We start from the raw sequence: 20,243 nt of genomic DNA on the forward strand, positions 1-20,243 counted from the left end.
GTACACGCGGATGAACGATATCAAGGAGATGGAGCTCGATATGCAGCTCCTAAACGCGGATACGACGCACATGACAGACGCACAAAGGGCATTGCACGCGTCCATGGTCGTCGACGTGCTCAGGTGTCGTGGTCTAGACTAGGATTTTAATTATGTAATTTTAATGATGGTTTTTTATGATGTTTTAGGTGTTTTTAATTTTTATGTAATTTTTTATGATGTTTAAGGTGTTTTTAAATTTTATGTTTAATGGCGTATTTAACTATTAGAAAAAAATATGTTATTTAAATTATGCAATTAAATTTAAATGAAAAACATAAAAATCAAAACTAATGTTATCAAGTAACACCAATGCAGCACTACCTACTCAATAACACAACCCACTATCAAGTAGGCTATCAAGTAAGCCCATTGTGGATGCTCTTACTAGTCCGATGGAGATCAGGTGTATGGAATAATATATACTCCCTTCGTCCCAAACGAAATGTCCTATTTTCCTTTTTGGGTTGTCCCAAACGAAATGTCATGTTTCCTTTTTTGGCAATACACTCTCTTTCTATACTTAACATTTAAATAATTTCCATCAACCCATTTTATCTACTTTATACACATTTCTTAATCTTCGTGCAAAAAAGAAATATGACATTTCGTTTGGGAGAGAGAGAATAATATATTACTAGCGTTAATCTAAATAATCATTTTACTTAGTAAAAAGTTAATGTTAACCATAAAAATAAAAATATATTAATTGTAATCACTTTTTTTAAATAGATTATTTTACCCTTAATGAAATAATAATAAAAATAAATTAAAGATATAATTAACTATAATTGAAAAGAAAACTAGAAAAACAAAAAAAGAAAAGAAAAACAAAACAACTAAATAAAAAGTTAGAAGAAGTAAACAAACAATAAAAAAAACCCTTCTGCTACCGCAGACTAGAATTTACCCTTTCGCCTAAGCTCGCCGATCGACTTCGGTTCTGCAAAGTTCTTCGGCGTAGACATTAGTCTTCCTCTTGTAGCTGTCATAGATGCCGAAATCTTATCCAAATTAAAAAAGATTTGAATTTTAGAATACATGAAATAGCAGAAAAAATAAACTGGGTGGTAGCGATGCAGGTGTCGATGTTCATCCGGCGACGGTCGCGTAGCAGAGGGCGGCGAGGGATTGGGATTGGGGAGAGGGAGGGAAGGCGCCGAATTTGGGGAGGTGAGGGTTTTTTATTTTCTTTTTAATTTGATCCTTTTTCTGATTTTAAATTTGTAATTTAAAATTAAATGTTCATATTTTTAAATTATTGATCAATTTTAAAATGAATTAATAAAAGTTTATTTTAGTAAAAATATTTATAATTAATATATTTTTATATTTGTGGCTGCAGTAAACTTTGTTTGAAGTAAAATGGCTAATGACAGAAAAGGATTTGGTGGTATACTATTATTATAGCCACCGGCAATATTGGAGCCACGGATTAGAAAATAGAAAGGGTAGTGTTTGCATGCTATTTTCTGAGGCAATATGGCAGCCATGAGTTTCTGCCACGTGTCACTCCGCCCACCGGAAATCTCCGCCGCCACCTCCAACTACCGCACGTCCGCCGCGTTTCCTTCTACAAGGAGGAACTTTTCTGTTTTTGCCGCTGCTTCGCCGGAAACTTCCACCGCGCCTCTGGAACCGGAACAACCCGAGATCGAGCTAGAATTCCTCGGGGTACGTATAATTCCCTATCTCTCTCTTCTTTTGTGCAATCATTACGCACATTACTTATATCTCTAACTCGAGCTTGCTAGTACCTTAATTTTGGCCGATTAACTGCTAATTCGCAGTTCATTTGCTGCTTCACAAGTGTTAGATTGTTGAAAATAGGATTTACAAAACCGAATTGGGAATTTCAATGGTGATTGTCAAACTTTTTTATGAATAATTTAGTAATTGTACTTCGTGATTCATATGATACGCTTCAATTGTAGCCTAAATCAGGAGATGCAGTGAACAGAGCCAAAGCCATAAGTGGAGAGAAGCTGCTGAGGAATATAATGTTGGATAACAAAATTGAGCTTTATGCCACTTATGTAAGCGTGGTCATAATTTACATAATCTTTAAATTTATAGATGGGCTCCATTGATTGAAAGGTGGAAACATCAAGCCTCATGATCTACTTATTTAGTTCTTCTAACTGCAGTTAACATTTCTTTACAACAGGGGAAACTAATGAACTGCGGAGGTGGTGGAAGCTGCGGAACTTGTATTGTCGAGGTAAGATGAAGAGCATCGTGTTCTGCTCCATTGCTATAAGGTTTATTGCTCATGCTTAGACCTTGGTGTTTCCTAGTTCCTTGGGTGGTTAGGCCGCTAATGATTTTGATAACAAACAAACGCAATGTCATGTTGTGTGCACATATGTCTTTTATTGCTTGATGCATTGTGAACTTCTTAATCGAGTAAGGACACATTTAAATCACTTCTGGTGGTGAATCTTACAATGTAGGCTGATTCTGCGTAAAAAGGTTCAGCACAGGCAAATGACGCTATTCGGGCTCGATTAATGTGAAGAAAGTAGTTATCTTCTTTGTCTATGTCAACTTTTTTTTTGCTGTGGAAGCACTGAGATTGAGAATATGAGAGATTACTGTCCTGTAGAGTTATTTGGGATACGTCTTGCATATCGAGAACAATTTTGATTATCGAGGTTTAATTATATCTTACATTTTATTGAAATGACTATATGCAAATGGCTTCCCTGTCCTGTAGATTATTGATGGAAAGGATCTCCTGAATGAGAGAACTAACACAGAGCTTCGATATCTCAAAAAGGCATGTTTACCATGATCCTCTTGTTTTTACTCCCCCTCTATTTGTATTATAATATAATCACGTAACGTTTCTTAAGTTTCTTGTGAATAATGTGGATATAATATAGTGAAAGATCTCCAGTGATTCATCTCCAACAAATCTCCTAATTTTCAGATTTTTGGTTCTCTCTCTCTCTCTCTCTCTCTCTCTCTCTCTCTCTCTTTTTTTTTACCTTTTCCATATTTGAGTGTGTATCTGTAATATCTCACAGAAGCCGGAGTCTTGGAGGCTCGCATGTCAAACAATTGTAGGAAATAAAGAGAACTCTGGAAAGGTACGCTGCTGATTGTCTGCAGTGTTATCTTACTCCAAGTTTATTTCTCTCTCACCATCGGCTCCTACTCTTCGAATTCTTTTGCGTGTAAAGAGATTAGAGATTCTTGAGTAGAATATATTAGAATTATAGGCTCTGGAGTAAACTTGAATACACTCGAGCAAGAAATTGCATCTTGTTGATATCATGAGTAAAAAGATTAACTCAAAAACCTTGCCACTTCTACTTTTGTGGATTCTTCATTGTTTCGTGACTAGTTGTTTCTCGCAGGTGGTTGTACAAAGGTTGCCCCAACGGAAATGATCGAGAAGAAACTGTATCCAAGCTCGTACATCGCTTTTCTCTTCCATGGAACATAGTATGCTTATTCGGCACAGCTCTGGTTTGCATAGGGAAATATTAATTGAGAGTTGATTGTTTCATTAAATATATATAGTCACCATTGTGTATACACACTAGTTCTTGGTTCTTGCTTTATAATTTGATCGTCTGTGACATTCAATTTTATATGATACGAACACGATTTGGGCAGAGCTTATCTCCCATGCTTTTACTGAATAGAGTGCTAGATTGAGATTTATGAATATTGAGGCTTATACACCTAGTTACGATACATTGGTCATTTGGTCTAGATATCATACTATTTGAAATTTGAAATTTGAAATATTGAGGCTTATACACCATTATCACTTGTAGCAAACGAGACCAAAATATATTCACCCTAGAAAACATTACTATACTTGAATTCTTCTAGTTATACAAACACTGTAGTAGAAAGATTGGTGTTATTCAAGTTGGAATTGACCTGGTTCGAATAAAGATAAAGTATATGATGGTAGATTTGATAAATAAGCTGCATTTGGCAAGATTGCTTACTTTGGAAACAAAAAAGAGTAAAAGTGTCATTTAAGACGGAAATTTTTAATAAATATGTCTCTCGTCAATTATGACGGAAAATAAATAAAATTGCTTTTGCTGGCAGGCGTGGACTAGGAAAGGGAGAACACATGGGCCATATCAACTTCCTAAGTCAAGCTCGTATCAATAAATAAATAGAATATGTTTTATTGAGTTTTATTCAATTTAAACTCATTAAACGAATAGCTTTTTGGGTTTAAAACGAAATACAGAGAAGAAAGAAATCCACACCAACTTGTATTTGCATGTTTCCAACCACACATGAAGTTGAGGAGGAAAACAAATGAAATGAAAGAGCACTAGCAAATCATTCCAAACATTTCCTATATATTTTCATACAAATAAACATAAATGGCACAGTGAGATTGTAGATTATCAAACCTACTTCCAGAGATACAATGGCCACAACATCAAATCTAAACAATGAAAACAGAGAAGAAGAAGACGACGTTTGAAGAAACTGACAAAATATGTTAGTTTACACTATCCACTGGAGATCATAATCCATGCCATCTCTAAAAGCAGAAAGACCAGATTTTGTAACAACACAATGGTGCCATCTCGATCACCCGGGCCAAAGCCCGCCCCGGCAAACCACAAGAACGTAAGACTTTGCAGCAGGCACTCATGAGACGAAGACGGAGACTATAAACAGGATGTAGAGGTTGTTTTAGTGAGTTACCAGAACGGCAGTGTTCCTGGCCATCATCGGCTGGAGACTAGCAGCATTCTCCAAGTGCTCCCACACTTGCTTCCGTTTCTCGACTGACGAGCTCACTTTCTCTTGTTGCTCCTGGTTATTGGAGATGCAAGCTGATATTAGGGCGTCGTCCATTTCCATCAGCATCTTTCTCACGTTCATGGTGAGGTTTAGAACAGCCTGGTTCCAGTGGTTTTGTGCATTGGCTTCCAGAGCTGGGAATACTATCGGCAGTATAACTTGTCGATTGTGAGCTACCAGACTGAGGATCTGGTCGTTGTTCCAAAGGAACAGAGCCCTTTCGGCTACCTGCAGTGTCAAAGTCGAGTCATTTGATTGGTATGAAATTTAACACCAACTTTCACACAGTAGAAGTTTTCTGGCTAGACCAATCCGACAGCCGTAGCTCTATTCAGCTTGGTAAAAGTGGTGTTATTTCCAGCAAGTAGATAAAGTGATACAGAAATCATTCAAGTCTCTCTCCCTTGTCAATTGTCATGTTTCTTTTAACAAGGTTTGATGGGGAGGTGTCACCGCAATGCATTTACAGATAGAACACTGAACACGACGGAGAAATTAAGGTTTTGATTCAAGGAACACTTACTTCAAGATGCATAAAACTCCACCTACGAAATATGTAAGTAGAACTCGAGCATCATGTATGCAGTCGAATTTAACTACTGCATGCACCCCAAAGACTTCAAAATCTACACACTCAATCTACTTCCCTTTCTTGAGTTTGAATCCAGCTTTCAGTAAGTGTGAAATCTAGGAGCCAAATTCGATAAAAGCTTCTCATTTCTTCCTAGAGATTCCATAAAAAGGACTTCCTCCTATAAAAGCTCAAAATGAACTCGTATAGTGAAGCTAATTTATCAACCATTTTAGTGCAATGTCTCTTTCCCTACAACTAGAATTTGCTACTCCACCTAATGTCTTATAAAACCATGTTAATCTACAACTCGTAGTGCGTTACTTCTAACCCTTACAAGCAGTGGCACCTAACAATGTGTGAAATGCATAAACCAATACTTTTCAAGTCTTGAAGCTTAGATCCACAGCAAAAGTAGCACATGCTTTCAACAATTAACACAATCTTTTTTTGGATCATTGCCTAAATATATCCCTCTTATACCGCTTAATTTTCAGAAATGGAATTATTATCAATCTAGGTGGGGCAGTCAGCCAGATGCCCTTCTTGTGCATTGAAAAATAATAATCCGAATTAGAAATCAAGTTAAATACCATATCAGCAAAATGAGCATGTGCAAAAGATTTACACTGACAATTATATCATCAACCAAGTCAAGGATAAAAAGGAATTGTCAATGATTAATATCAGTACTGGATAAGGAAGAAAGCAAAATTAAATGCCTCTCCATTGCCCATCATAATCTCATACTTCATCATCAACACGGATACTTTTGGCACGCCTCACAACTACGGATCATAATTAACATTCGCACAAATATTGCACGTGCCATCACAATGAATATGTGAACACCTCGAGCTAACAGATCCACAACAGAGATAAAAGGGAAAAAGGTTACCTGAAAATGATAGCTATTTATGCAGTGCCTGATGCGACAAAACAACGGAACCATCACTTTTTGGAACTCATTCATGCTGATTACTTCAAGAATCTCCTCCACCTCGCCCAGAAACATCACCTCCTTCTGGCTATTTGTAATCGGCCAATACTTCAGCAGCCCCTGAATCAAGTGGCTAGCCAGCTTCGGCTCCTTCTCAACGTACTGATTCACACAATACGAGAGCTGCTGAAAGTAAATCCCCAGTGACTTCGGCTTGTGCAGGGGAATCAACGCCCTCCAAAAGAATATCTTATGTTCTTCCTTTAAAGGAAGAGCAAACCCTGTGATCACACTCCCAAAAATCTCCAACAGTTCTGCAATACCATTATGCTTCTCCACCTCAAACACGAATCTATAGAACACATTGCTTATGCACTTTCTGATGAATGGCCGATGGATCATGAACTTCCCGTAAATCCTGTGCAGAATCGCCTTTAAACAATCCCTCTCTCTCGGATCCTCCGACTCCAACAAATCAATGATCCTAAATATGAAGTCATTGTTCACATACTTCTTAGCTGCCTTGGCTTCCAAAGAAGACGAGGTCACAAACTTGAGCAAGAACTCGTACACTAGCTGCAAGTGTGACCACGCGGGATCAAATGTGGGATCATCGTCGTTCTCATTTTCACCCGAACTCGTGCTTCTTGACCGACAATTGGGTGGGAAGACACGGAACAGATTAATGGAACACATTTTGCAAGAAGCTAAGATCGCTGGCTCTGAAAACTTTGGGGGGTTTTCGGATACAAAATCGACTAGCTCGAGCAATGTGGCCCGTTTAAGCTCCTTTTCTTGAACATTTCTGGCAGGATCAGTGAAATCAAACACAACACAGCAAAGACTCAACTTACTAATGAACAGATTCATCTTTTCTGAGTTTGAAACATCTTTAAACGCGAGCAATGGCTCGATTCCTGCAATCACGCTGGCTGGGAACACCGCAGCTGAAGCCCGTTTCGCAGCAGAGCTGACGGAGCAGGCCCGGCCCGAACCCGAACCCAAACCCAAATTAGGGTTTCTGGCCAAATCTCGATCCGATTTCTGGGATTTCCGCGGAAGCTTATTCAGAAATTGCTTCCACATTCTGGGTTTTCAAATTTCTTTCTCTTTTTTTTTCTTCTCAACTGATTAAAGTAAGCAAATTACAAAAAATGAAACTCCGATATTTCAAAACTAGTAGAATTATATGATAAATAAAAATGAGGATCTGATGAACAATGCCCTACAAATTATCACAAACTGTACAAAGATGAGATCTTTAAACAACAAAACAGGCCAAAATGGCAGAAAACGAAGATCTCAGAAATCATAAATTCAAATCACAGCATGAAGTTCAGATAGATAAAGAACAAACCCCAATCTAAAACCAGCCCATCATCAAAGTAGATAACTCATACTATATCAGATACCGAAAATGAGTTCCAGCAATAATGCGCAAGTGTTTGCACATGAATAGTAAATCCTACATATGTGTGTTGTCTCACTGAGTGAATGTGCATTAACAGCAGTGTTTAAATATATTAAAAAAGAAAAACACCTAGGATTCTTCAATAGGGGTAAAGGAAAAAAAGAATTAGGGGGAAAATTAGCCCACACACACACACATACACGCAGATTACAGTGAAAAATTGGATCTTCAGCTGCGGATGCGTTTAACATCCATGTGTGTATGTGTACTTGTAGAGAGAGAAAGGGAGAAGTGGTGCGTGCGTGTGTGCGTGTGTGTGTGTGTCAGGCTTAATAATGAGAAATTGCCATTGATGATGGGCAGAAATGGGGGAGAAAAAGGATGAAGGGATGAATAATGAATTCAATAATTTCAACTGGGCTGTTTTGTTTGTTTGTTTCTTGTTGTATGGAAAAGCAGCAACACGCAAATGGGATCATCAATTGCTGTTTTTTTTTCTTTTTCTTTTTTTCACTGTGTCCCCTTCTGCAAATTGTGCCCACCGCTTCTCACTAAAAAGCTAATGATTTAACGGTGGAGTGAATCGACGCCAAACTCGTGAATTTAAATTCAAATTATAAGGTGTTTTATTTTTTTTTAATCGAAATTGTTTTATCTCGTGAAATGAATAGGGAGAAGATGATAAATATTCAATTGTGAAAGGTGTATACATATGGTTGAGATGAAAATAAATTTAAGTTTATATTAATGGATGTTTTATGCCGTGTATAGAATATATGTAGTGTGGTTTGTGAATCGAATTCTTTATACGAGAGAAAGATGATCTATTGGTGGAGTAAAGGGGATGGATGACAAATTTAAATTTTAAAAAAAAATGTGTTTTGTTGTGATATTTGTTCGGGAAAACAATCAACGCAGCAAGAACTTAAAAGAAAAGAACACGAAGGCGATTTACGTGGTTCGGATTTTTCAATCCTACATCCACGGTGCAGAACAATCAATTCTATTTCACTATGAACACTCAAGAACTTTACAATTACAATTGAGAACACTCAACACTAGAAGAAGTGTATAGCCTACAAATCTATCAAGATTGCTATAATTCCTCACTCTCAACTAGTTTACAGTAAAGTAAATTCTTAAGCTACGACTCAACAACTAATCTAGGTATTTAAACAAAAGAAATAGCAGTTGAGAAGATTTGAGCTACGCGCCGACTTCTGGAATGACGGAACACAGATCCGTTGAATCTGTTGTAACTAACCTAAAACTGAACTCCCTTAACTCTTGCATATTTGCTAACAGATCCCTCAGCAATAGACTAAACACCCGTGCATATTTTACCCGTAAGAGGAATCGAACGCTGGATCAGAGAAATCACGATACCAGAGGAATCAATATGACAGCGGAGTCAAAGTCAGAGAAGTCATGCCAGAGGACTCAAATGCCCGAATGCCAGAGCAGCGAAGTCACATCACCAGAGAACTCTGGTTCAGAGGAATCAAGTCCAGAGAGTCGTGAACAGTATTGCCAGAGAAATAAAAACCAGAGCAGCGAACTCTCCATTCCGCTGGTGACCTATTTCTCTGGCGAGATCAGAGTAACCATGTATACTAATTGTATGTAGATACTTTACTCACAATTCTCCACCTTATCTAATACAATTAGAATACACTGAACTACCTGCATAGGTTAGACAAACACCTTGCTCTCCTCAAGAGAGCTCATACCAATCAACGAACAACACTTTTGGAACTTAACAGTTGATAATGCTTTAGTAAGCACATCTGCAGCATTATCATCAGTTGAAACTTTTTCCACCACCACATCACCTTTTTCAACTAAATCTCTCACAAAATGGAATTTAACATCTATATGTTTAGACCTCTCATGAAAAGATTGATGTTTAACAAGATGAATGGCACTTTGATTATCACAAAGAATAGAGACAACCTGTTGATTAATGCCTAACTCAGATAGCATACCTCTCAGCCATATACCTTCTTTCACTGCTTCTGTAACAGCTATAAATTCAGCTTCTGTAGTGGAAAGAGCTACCACAGACTGTAGTGTAGATTTCCAGCTCACTGCTGTTCCATAAAGTGTAATTACATATCCAGATTGAGACTTCCTTGTATCTGTACTTCCTGCATAACCCGAGTCAGTAAAGCCAACTAAAACTTGTTCTACATTAGTAGCTCCACCTTGAAACATAATTCCTTTATTAACAGTTGCTTTCAAGTATCTTAATACTCCTTTTAAAACATCCCAGTGTGCCTTACCAGGATTTGCCATGTACCTGCTTACAAGACTTACAGCATAAGCCAAATCAGGCCGAGTACAAAGCATAGCATACATGATGCTTCCTACCACATTTGCATAAGGAATAACACTCATGTTCTTAAGTTCTTCAACAGTAACAGGACATTGCTTATTAGACAACTGAATATGTTGAGCTATAGGAACCTGAGCAACTTTTGCTTCATTCATATTGAATTTTAACAATACTTTCTTCAAGTAATCAGATTGAACAAGCATAAGTTTCATATTTTTCCTATCTCGCTTGATATCCATACCAAGAATTCTTCTCGCAGTCCCTAGATCTTTCATATCAAATTCAGCACTCAGTGATAGCTTTACTTTATCAATCTCATTACTAGAACTACTAGCAATAAGTATATCATCAACATACAAGAGTAAGTAAACAACCACAGACTCAGCAACTTCTTTCAAGTATACACATCTATCATGCAGTGTTCTCTTGAAACCTATACTTATCATGAATTCATCAAACCTTTTATTCCACTGTCTTGGACTTTGTTTCAGTCCATACAAAGATTTTTTCAAGAGACATACCTGACCTTCACAGCCAGCTACTTCAAATCCCTCTGGTTGATTCATGTATATAGTTTCCTCTAACTCACCATTTAGAAAAGCTGTTTTAACATCCATCTGTTGCAATTCTAAATCTAGGTGTGCAGTTAGAGCAAGTATAAGTCTAATAGAACAGTGTTTAACAACAGGAGAAAAGATTTCATTAAAATCTATACCTTCTTGCTGAGAGAAACCTCTAGCAACTAACCTTGCTTTATACCTGATTACCTCAATACCTTTGTGAACCTCCACCTTTTTCTTGTATAACCATCTACATGTTACACATTTCTGGTTCTTAGGTCTATCCACCAAGATCCAAGTCTTATTTTTCAATAAAGACTCTATTTCCTCCTCCATAGCTTTGATCCATTGCTTTCTTTCAGAGCACTGAATTGCTTCTTTATAAGACCTAGGCTCTCTGTAATTTACCTCTTCAGCTGCTGAGAAAGCAAAGCTAACTTGATCTGCTTCAGAGTATCTGGCTGGAGGTTTAATGACTCTTCTAGCTCTGTCTCTGGCTAGATGATACTCACTGAGGTCCTCAGTATTAGCCTGTTGTTGATCATCTTCTTCCTGTTTTATACCTGTCACTTCTGATACTCTAGACACTACATCATTAATAGGAGTGTTATCACTAGTTTTATCAGTGTTTACTTCAACTCCTCTACCAGTAAACTCAGTAGTAGATTGCTCCTTAAGAGGCATTATGTTTTCTTTAAACACTACATCTCTACTGATTAGGAGTTTTCCCTTTCCAGATTCTATGCACCAGAGCCTATACCCTTTAACCCCTGTTGGATATCCCACCATAACACATTTCAATGCTCGGGGTTCCAACTTATCCTGCCTAACATGCATATATGCTAAGCATCCAAATTTCCTCAAGTTTGAGTAATCTGCAGCCCTACCAGTCCACAGTTCTTCAGGGGTTTTAAAATCAATAGCACTAGAAGGGCATCTATTTATAAGATAAGCAGCAGTGGTAACTGCTTCTCCCCAAAATTTAGGTGGCAAACCTGAGCTAGAGAGCATACACCTAACTCTCTCAAGGAGAGTTCTATTCATTCTCTCTACAACCCCATTCTGTTGAGGATTTCCAGGTACTGATTTATGTCTTTTAATTCCCCTATCTTTACAAAATTCTTCAAATTTTCCAGAGGTGAATTCTAAGCCATTATCAGTCCTTAAACATTTCAACTTACATCCCTTTTCATTCTCAACAGCACTACACCACTCAACAAATTTATCAAAGGCATCAGACTTGTGTTTTAAAATGTAAACCCAGACTTTCCTAGAGAAATCATCTATTAGAGACATGAAATATACACCTCCACCTATAGTGGTGGTTTTGGATGGGCCCCACAGATCACAATGAACATATTGAATAGGTGCAGATGAGACATGTTTGCCAACAGGATATGAGAGTTTCTTGCTTTTACTTAATTCACATGCATCACAAGTGTTCAGTTTTTCATCAGCAGATAAACTCAATATACCCTGTTTCTTTAGTTCAATTAACCCTTTTTCACTAACATGCCCAAGTCTCTCATGCCACAATTCAATATCACACGTAGAGGCAATTTCAGACTCACCAACAATAGTTTCAGCAACTAAATGATACAAAGTCTGTTTTCTGGTTCCTTTCAACACAATTTTATCTTCCTTTAAAACATATATATCATTAACACATGATTTAAACTCATAGCCTTTCATTTGTAGTGATCCAAGGGATATCAAATTCCTTTTTAGACTAGGAATATATCTAACTTCAGTTAGGAGCCTTACAGAATTATCATGTAGCTTTAGCTTGATTGAACCAATGCCTCTGACAGGGCAGACTTGGTTGTTCCCCAAAACTACAGATCCCAGGTCCTTCATCTGCAAATCAACAAACCAATTCAAGTTAGGACACATATGGAAAGAACACCCTGAATCTAATATCCAACTATTCTCAGTTTTAGAAGATGTGATGTTTAAAGCTTCAGCTTCTTGGATATTTTCAGCAAGGTCGGCAGTGTCTGATGAGCCTTTTTGAGCTTGTTTTCTTTTCCAGCTGTAGCAGTCTTTCTTGATATGCCCTGGTTTCTTGCAGAAGTGGCACTTCTTGGTTTCCTTCTCATCATCCTCCTTCTTCCCTGATCCTCCCTTCTTTTCTTTGAAGGGCTTCTTTGCTTTGTTGAACTTAGCTTTGACATTGAGGCTTTCACTTGCGGTTTCTTGCCTACCATCAGATGCCTTTTGCAACTCCCTGGATTTCAAGGCATTCATGACTTCATCCAGAGAGATAGCAGTCTCCCTCCCATACAGCATGGCATCCCTCATGTTGTCATAGGATTTGGGCAGGGCACTCAGGAGCTGGATTGCCTTGTCTTCATCTTCTAGCTTTACATCAATATCAGCCAAATCATCAACGGCTTTATTGAATTCATCCAGTTGATCAGATAGATTCTTCTCCTCTGAAACTCTGAAGGAATACAACCTCTTCTTCAAGAAGAGCCGATTTGCCAGAGACTTAGTCATGTAAAGACTCTCCAGTTTAGCCCATACTGCAGCTGCAGTGTCTTCTTTTGACACTTCTCTCAGCACTTTATCTCCCAGATGTAGGATAATAGTGCTATGAGCCTTCTTTTGCATTTCAGCGAACTTCGCCTTCCCATCTCCTTCTTTAGGTGCCTTTTCTTGGGTCAGTACATCATCAAGGCCCTGTTGAATGAGAACGGCCCTCATCTTCATTCTCCACAGGGAGAAATCGTTCTTCCCTGTGAATTTCTCGGTGTCGAATTTAGCAATCGACATTTGGTAGTGAAAAGAATGGCGATTCCTCCACCGATCAAGAACTCCTCCGATTTAGATTTCCTCCGATTCAAATCTCGAACAGTTGGTGTGCGTCGATCTTCCGTTTCCCACAGACGGCGCCACTTGTTGTGATATTTGTTCGGGAAAACAATCAACGCAGCAAGAACTTAAAAGAAAAGAACACGAAGGCGATTTACGTGGTTCGGATTTTTCAATCCTACATCCACGGTGCAGAACAATCAATTCTATTTCACTATGAACACTCAAGAACTTTACAATTACAATTGAGAACACTCAACACTAGAAGAAGTGTATAGCCTACAAATCTATCAAGATTGCTATAATTCCTTACTCTCAACTAGTTTACAGTAAAGTAAATTCTTAAGCTACGACTCAACAACTAATCTAGGTATTTAAACAAAAGAAATAGCAGTTGAGAAGATTTGAGCTACGCGCCGACTTCTGGAATGACGGAACACAGATCCGTTGAATCTGTTGTAACTAACCTAAAACTGAACTCCCTTAACTCTTGCATATTTGCTAACAGATCCCTCAGCAATAGACTAAACACCCGTGCATATTTTACCCGTCAGAGGAATCGAACGCTGGATCGGAGAAATCACGATACCAGAGGAATCAATATGACAGCGGAGTCAAAGTCAGAGAAGTCATGCCAGAGGACTCAAATGCCCGAATGCCAGAGCAGCGAAGTCACATCACCAGAGAACTCTGGTTCAGAGGAATCAAGTCCAGAGAGTCGTGAACAGTATTGCCAGAGAAATCAAAACCAGAGCAGCGAACTCTCCATTCCGCTGGTGACCTATTTCTCTGGCGAGATCAGAGTAACCATGTATACTAATTGTATGTAGATACTTTACTCACATGTTTTATCCTGGGAGAAAGACATATGTAACCAAAAGCATATAGTTTGAGACTTATATAGCCACCACTTTTAAACTATGACTTTGGGGGTCAAAATGAAATGAAAAGACAAGCATGCCCTTACTAATTAGTGAATAAAAATAAAACAAAATTTAAATCAAATTTGACTTAAAAAATTTGTAATAAAACAAAATAAAAAACTGAAAATTGTCCTTAATAATTAAAAAACACAATGAAAAATCGGAACTCTTCTTATTTTTCTTCCCAACTGCGACCTCTGTCTCTCCCGAAATGAACGGCGAACGACGACCTCTCTCCCGAACGGAGACTTCTTCTCCTTCCCCCTTGAGCATGCGGCGGCACTCGGATGCCCGAACGGAGACTTCTTCTCCTTCCCCGTTGAGAGTACCGGAGAAGCAGCAGCAGCGTCGATCCACAGCAACGGAGGCTCTGGTTTAGTCGGGAGATCCAACATCGATGGCGACTCTCGTCGATTCACGGAACAGCGGCAGCCGGAGCCAAGTGGCGCGGCAATTCCGCCTGAGTCGGCAGAGAGCTAGGGGCCTAGGGCTCGTTCGACACTACGATGACTTATTTTCACCGGGTTTTAGAGAAACCACGACAGCGCCGGCTCCCCCAATTTCAGTGTAGCAACGCCGGGCTTGAGAAGAGATGAGTAGCCGACTGGTTTTGGCAAGCAGGATAAGAGATAAAGAGGAGAGATCGAGGAATGAGAGGCCGCTGACTCGCCGGCCTCTTAACAGCGGCGGCGTCAGATTCAGAGGGCGGAGAAAATTAGAGCTTGTGGATGATGGAGTGGTAGGTTTCGTAGGTGTGGTGGAAATTCGGGTGGTAATTTCCGGCGTGGTGGAAGATTTGAAGGGCGAGATCGAGATTTTGCTATTGGGAGATGATGGAGCAGAGGCGTTTGGGGGTGATCTTTCGTGGCCAGGGTTTGATTGGGGGTGTGACTGTGTATGTCTCGAGGAGTTCGGATTTGGATTTTATGGTGGAGATGTGGTCGTCGTCGTTGGAGGTCAAGGCGGAGAACGGGTGGGCTGCGGCGGTGATGCGGCGGAGAGGGTGAATTTTCCGATGACCTAACATGGTGAATAGTGAAATACTACTGGTGGGCAGAACAAATTGCTGTATATGTTTTTTTTTTAATATATAGAAGTTACTACTACAAAATAGATAAAAATAAATAAATAGATACATGATATGGAAAATAGTGTTAATTCCACAATTACGCACGATATATAATATGGAAAATATATTAATTTAGCCTAATAAGTACCATTATAGATCATTGTTCAACGAAAGATTCAGAGGGAGGCGTCGGGCTCAGGCGGACGATAGCGGGCTCCTCGGGTCATGTTTGACACCTCTAATTTTGCACGTATTTTTTTTAAGGTTTATTTGATTTACTCCCATTTTTCGTTTCTCACTTATGGAGTACGTGTTAGAGTACATATGATAGTATCGTAGTAATTGAGACGTGTTTGATAAAAAACAAGTATTCCACTTGATGTGTTAACCCTTGAATTTGACATAGGAGATTAAAAATCCAAATTTCAGATGCCCCATGCCCTTCAAATCGAGAAAATAGCAAGAGTTCTACGGTGCACGATGACAGTGCACAACTACGTACACAGTGGACCACAAACGGGGCATGTTTTAGTAATTCCTATGCAATTAAGTGAAATTAAGTATGCAATTTCAATTAATAGGCATTATATTCAATCAAAATGAGTCAATAGTGTTCAATTCCATTACCCCCTCAAACATATTGGACATATATCGCATGAGAGTTAAGTATACTAAGAGTACGTGTTAGAGTACATATGATAGCATCGTAGTAATTGAGACGTATTTGATAAAAAAACAAGTATTCCATTTGATGTGTTAACCCTTGAATTTGACATAGGAGATTAAAAATCCAAATTTCAGATGCCCCATGCCCTTTAAATCGGGAAAATAGCAAGAGTTCTACGGTGCACGATGATAGTGCACAACTACGTACACAGTTTAACAACTATATACACAGTGGACCACAAACGGGGCATGTTTTAGTAATTCCTATGCAATTAAGTGAAATTAAGTATGCAATTTCAATTAATAGGCATTATATTCAATCAAAATGAGTCAATAGTGTTCAATTCCATTACCCCCTCAAACATATTGGACATATATCGCATGAGAGTTAAGTATACTAAGAGTACGTGTTAGAGTACATATGATAGCATCGTAGTAATTGAGACGTGTTTGATAAAAAACAAGTATTCCATTTGATGTGTTAACCCTTGAATTTGACATAGGAGATTAAAAATCCAAATTTCAGATGCCCCATGCCCTTCAAATCGGGAAAATAGCAAGAGTTCTACAGTGCACGATGACAGTGCACAAGTACGTACACAGTTTAACAACTACGTACACAGTGGACCACAAACGGTGCATGTTTTAGTAATTCCTATGCAATTAAGTGAAATTAAGTAAGCAATTTCAATTAATAGGCATTATATTCAATCAAAATGAGTCAATAGTTGTAACACCCCGATTTTCATAGAATAATATTAGATTATTTTCTAGAATATATGATGGAATTTGAAGGAACTTAGGATTCATTTGAATTTAGATTGAATAAGATTGACAATTGGAAAAATATGCCATTTTTTTATTTTTATTTTTTTTATTTAAATAGGATTTCATTTATTATGATTTTCAATTTTATAGTAATTGTAGCAACCTAAATCTATTTAGCGTATTTTACTTCTTAAAACTTGTTTCATGAATTTTAGATTCTTGAATAATGTGTCGATACTCACTTTTCATTTTATTTCATAATTGCATTGACACATGATATACTATGTTTTGTTCTTAGACTTGAATTTTATATTTACCGAATAGCTATTATAAAAGTACAAATAGAATTGTATATATAAATATTTACATTTAGATATAATATATAGAATAAAATATAATAATGATAGCATATGAGTAATCATATATATATATATATATATATAGTTATTTAAGCTAAGGGATTAACTATTATAATATGTAGTGTGCATGGAGAAAGTATGTACGTAGCTAATGTTTACACCATGCATATATATATATATATATATATATATATATATATATATATATAGGAATTGGTTCAATTGAGATTTATATATATATATTGAGATTTTGAGATAAATGAACATATAAGTACATTTTGATGAACTTGTCAATTAATTTTTATGAACGCGCGTTGGTCTGGGGTTCAATCCCTACAAGTGGCGTGTTTTTTAAATAAATTAAATAGATTCATATGTTCATGAGTTATATTGGTTATGTTCAAAGAATTTATTGATATGTTCATTTATCTCAAAATCTCAAAATATTTAAAATCTCAATATAAGCTAACCCTATATATATATATATATATGTATATAATATAAGTAGTTACATATTCAATTGCTAGCCACTGATTTAAATATTTATTTCCTTGTAATATTTACGTGGAGGAAATGTAATGGATCAACTAAGCAAAGCTATATACATAGACCTAGGTGACTAATCAAACCTATCAAACATAACTAGTATATATATGTGATCAATTCGCCATACAGAAAACACATTACATTGCAAGTAGAAAACCTACAGTGATTGAATACGATGGACTTTATGATGTTTGGTAATTAGACTGGGTACGAGGATTGGCAGTAACTGACGAGAAATATATATTAAGGTGGGTTCTATTTTCTAAAATATATTTGAGTTATTAAGCTCTAATGTTATTATTTGAAATGTGGTATGTCCATGAAATGTTTTCACGTTCTCCCACTGTTTAATGCTCTTATGTTAACAATTGTGGCTTTTAATGGGTCTAACACGCCTATTAAAAATTGTGCGCACGGTCTTAAGGTAGTGGATTGATCCCCATGAGCCTTATAGACGAAAGGAGGATTTTGGGTTCGCCCTTAATCCGGCTAGATGGTGTAGCTGACATGGGTTCGTCCCGGGGTCCCATCTAGTTAATGATAAATGAATGAATGATTACTTCCCAGGGGTCGCCCAGGGACTACGAATGAAATGATAAGGGTAACAGTGGTGCTACGGTATGGCGCGCGCAAATGAATGAAAATGTTTTGTGATTATAGAAGTTAAATGTTTATTTTTAAAACCTTCTATAATTCACGTATATGCATGGACTATCATATGGAAATGATCATTCAAAAATGCATGACCCACTGGGTACACTAGTACTCAGCCCACAAATCTTTTCAATCTTTTCAGGTTAGTAAGATGGTGGAGACGGAAGCAGCTGTGGCGGGTTGGCTGCAATATGTTGAAATAGCTAGCTATTATATTTAAAAAAATATGTCATATATTTTGAGTATGTAAAATGCTAGTTAAAGATTATATATATGATATTATTATTATGCAATAATTTATTTATCGCTCGATGGAGAGTGCATGTAGTCGGCCCCTCTTGGATGCTTGACCAAAGCCCTCATGATCATGTTGTGCTATGCCAATTTCATGAGTGAGCTGGTCGGTCAACTCCTTTTAGCGAGCTAGACTCGGTTACCCCATCATTTACCGCTTTATTAAAATTGTAATTAAATGTCCGACTGCTTAGCCACACGTATTTGTAGACTGGTTCTAAACCACCAGCGTGATGAGCCAAGCTTTCCGACTTGAATATTAAAAATGTTATAATACTTAGTTTAATTATACAACAACGATTACTATACATTAATATTCTTTAAGAATATTAACAAAAAGAGATGAACATATATATTATATTATTATTATTATTATTATTATTATTATTATTATTATTATTATTATTATTATTATTATTATCCCCTTTCTTTCCCGCTTCTTAAATCCAACCCCTAGTCATGTCCCGGCATTCGTGCCTTCCTTCGGGAATTGGGGCGTGACAATAGTGTTCAATTCCATTACCCCCTCAAACATATTGGACATATATCGCATGAGAGTTAAGTATACTAAGAGTACGTGTTAGAGTACATATGATAGCATCGTAGTAATTGAGACGTGTTTGATAAAAAACAAGTATTCCATTTGATGTGTTAACCCTTGAATTTGACATAGGAGATTAAAAATCCAAATTTCAGATGCCCCATGCCCTTCAAATCGGGAAAATAGCAAGAGTTCTACGGTGCACGATGACAGTGCACAACTACGTACACAGTGGACCACAAACGGGGCATGTTTTAGTAATTCCTATGCAATTAAGTGAAATTAAGTATGCAATTTCAATTAATAGGCATTATATTCAATCAAAATGAGTCAATAGTGTTCAATTCCATTACCCCCTCAAACATATTGGACATATATCGCATGAGAGTTAAGTATACTAAGAGTACGTGTTAGAGTACATATGATAGCATCGTAGTAATTGAGACGTGTTTGATAAAAAACAAGTATTCCATTTGATGTGTTAACCCTTGAATTTGACATAGGAGATTAAAAATCCAAATTTCAGATGCCCCATGCCCTTCAAATCGGAAAAATAGCAAGAGTTCTACGGTGCACGATGACAGTGCACAACTACGTACACAGTTTAACAACTACGTACACAGTGGACCACAAACGGGGCATGTATTAGTAATTCCTATGCAATTAAGTGAAATTAAGTATGCAATTTCAATTAATAGGCATTATATTCAATCAAAATGAGTCAATAGTGTTAAATTCCATTACCCCCTCAAACATATTGGACATATATCGCATGAGAGTTAAGTATACTAAGAGTACGTGTTAGAGTACATATGATAGCATCGTAGTAATTGAGACGTGTTTGATAAAAAACAAGTATTCCATTTGATGTGTTAACCCTTGAATTTGACATAGGAGATTAAAAATCCAAATTTCAGATGCCCCATGCCCTTCAAATCGGGAAAATAGCAAGAGTTCTACGG

General features: G+C 37.4%; 2 protein-coding genes across 2 annotated transcripts; one reads left to right on the top strand and one right to left on the bottom strand.

The window, feature by feature from the left end:
- The first annotated feature begins 1,453 nt into the window (after positions 1-1,453).
- On the top strand, positions 1,454-3,689 carry LOC131024982 (photosynthetic NDH subunit of subcomplex B 3, chloroplastic-like). Its single transcript, XM_057954575.1, has 6 exons — positions 1,454-1,713; positions 1,974-2,075; positions 2,207-2,260; positions 2,756-2,818; positions 3,069-3,131; positions 3,402-3,689. Exons 1-6 carry the CDS (start codon positions 1,522-1,524, stop codon positions 3,432-3,434), a joined length of 507 nt encoding a protein of 168 aa, XP_057810558.1. The 5' UTR covers positions 1,454-1,521; the 3' UTR covers positions 3,435-3,689.
- A 667-nt stretch (positions 3,690-4,356) lies between these two features.
- LOC131024929 (serine/threonine protein phosphatase 2A 57 kDa regulatory subunit B' kappa isoform-like) lies at positions 4,357-8,317 on the bottom strand. The gene is made up of 2 exons (XM_057954489.1): positions 6,300-8,317; positions 4,357-5,058 (listed from the first exon to the last, which is right to left on the bottom strand). Exons 1-2 carry the CDS (start codon positions 7,425-7,427, stop codon positions 4,720-4,722), a joined length of 1,467 nt encoding a protein of 488 aa, XP_057810472.1. The 5' UTR covers positions 7,428-8,317; the 3' UTR covers positions 4,357-4,719.
- Positions 8,318-20,243: the final 11,926 nt, after the last annotated feature.

The sequence above is a fragment of the Salvia miltiorrhiza genome, chromosome 5 (genome assembly GCF_028751815.1).
Source record: "Salvia miltiorrhiza cultivar Shanhuang (shh) chromosome 5, IMPLAD_Smil_shh, whole genome shotgun sequence".
Lineage (NCBI taxonomy): Eukaryota > Viridiplantae > Streptophyta > Magnoliopsida > Lamiales > Lamiaceae > Salvia > Salvia miltiorrhiza.

Coding starts and splice junctions, on each gene's coding strand:
- LOC131024982 (XM_057954575.1), top strand. CDS start 1,522: ATGGCAGCCATGAGTTTCTGCCACGTGTCACTCCGCCCACCGGAAATC. Junction 1,714..1,973: donor TCGAGCTAGAATTCCTCGGG/GTACGTATAATT, acceptor CTTCAATTGTAG/CCTAAATCAGGAGATGCAGT. Junction 2,261..2,755: donor GCGGAACTTGTATTGTCGAG/GTAAGATGAAGA, acceptor CCTGTCCTGTAG/ATTATTGATGGAAAGGATCT.
- LOC131024929 (XM_057954489.1), bottom strand. CDS start 7,427: ATGTGGAAGCAATTTCTGAATAAGCTTCCGCGGAAATCCCAGAAATCG. Junction 5,059..6,299: donor TAAATAGCTATCATTTTCAG/GTAACCTTTTTC, acceptor TTGACACTGCAG/GTAGCCGAAAGGGCTCTGTT.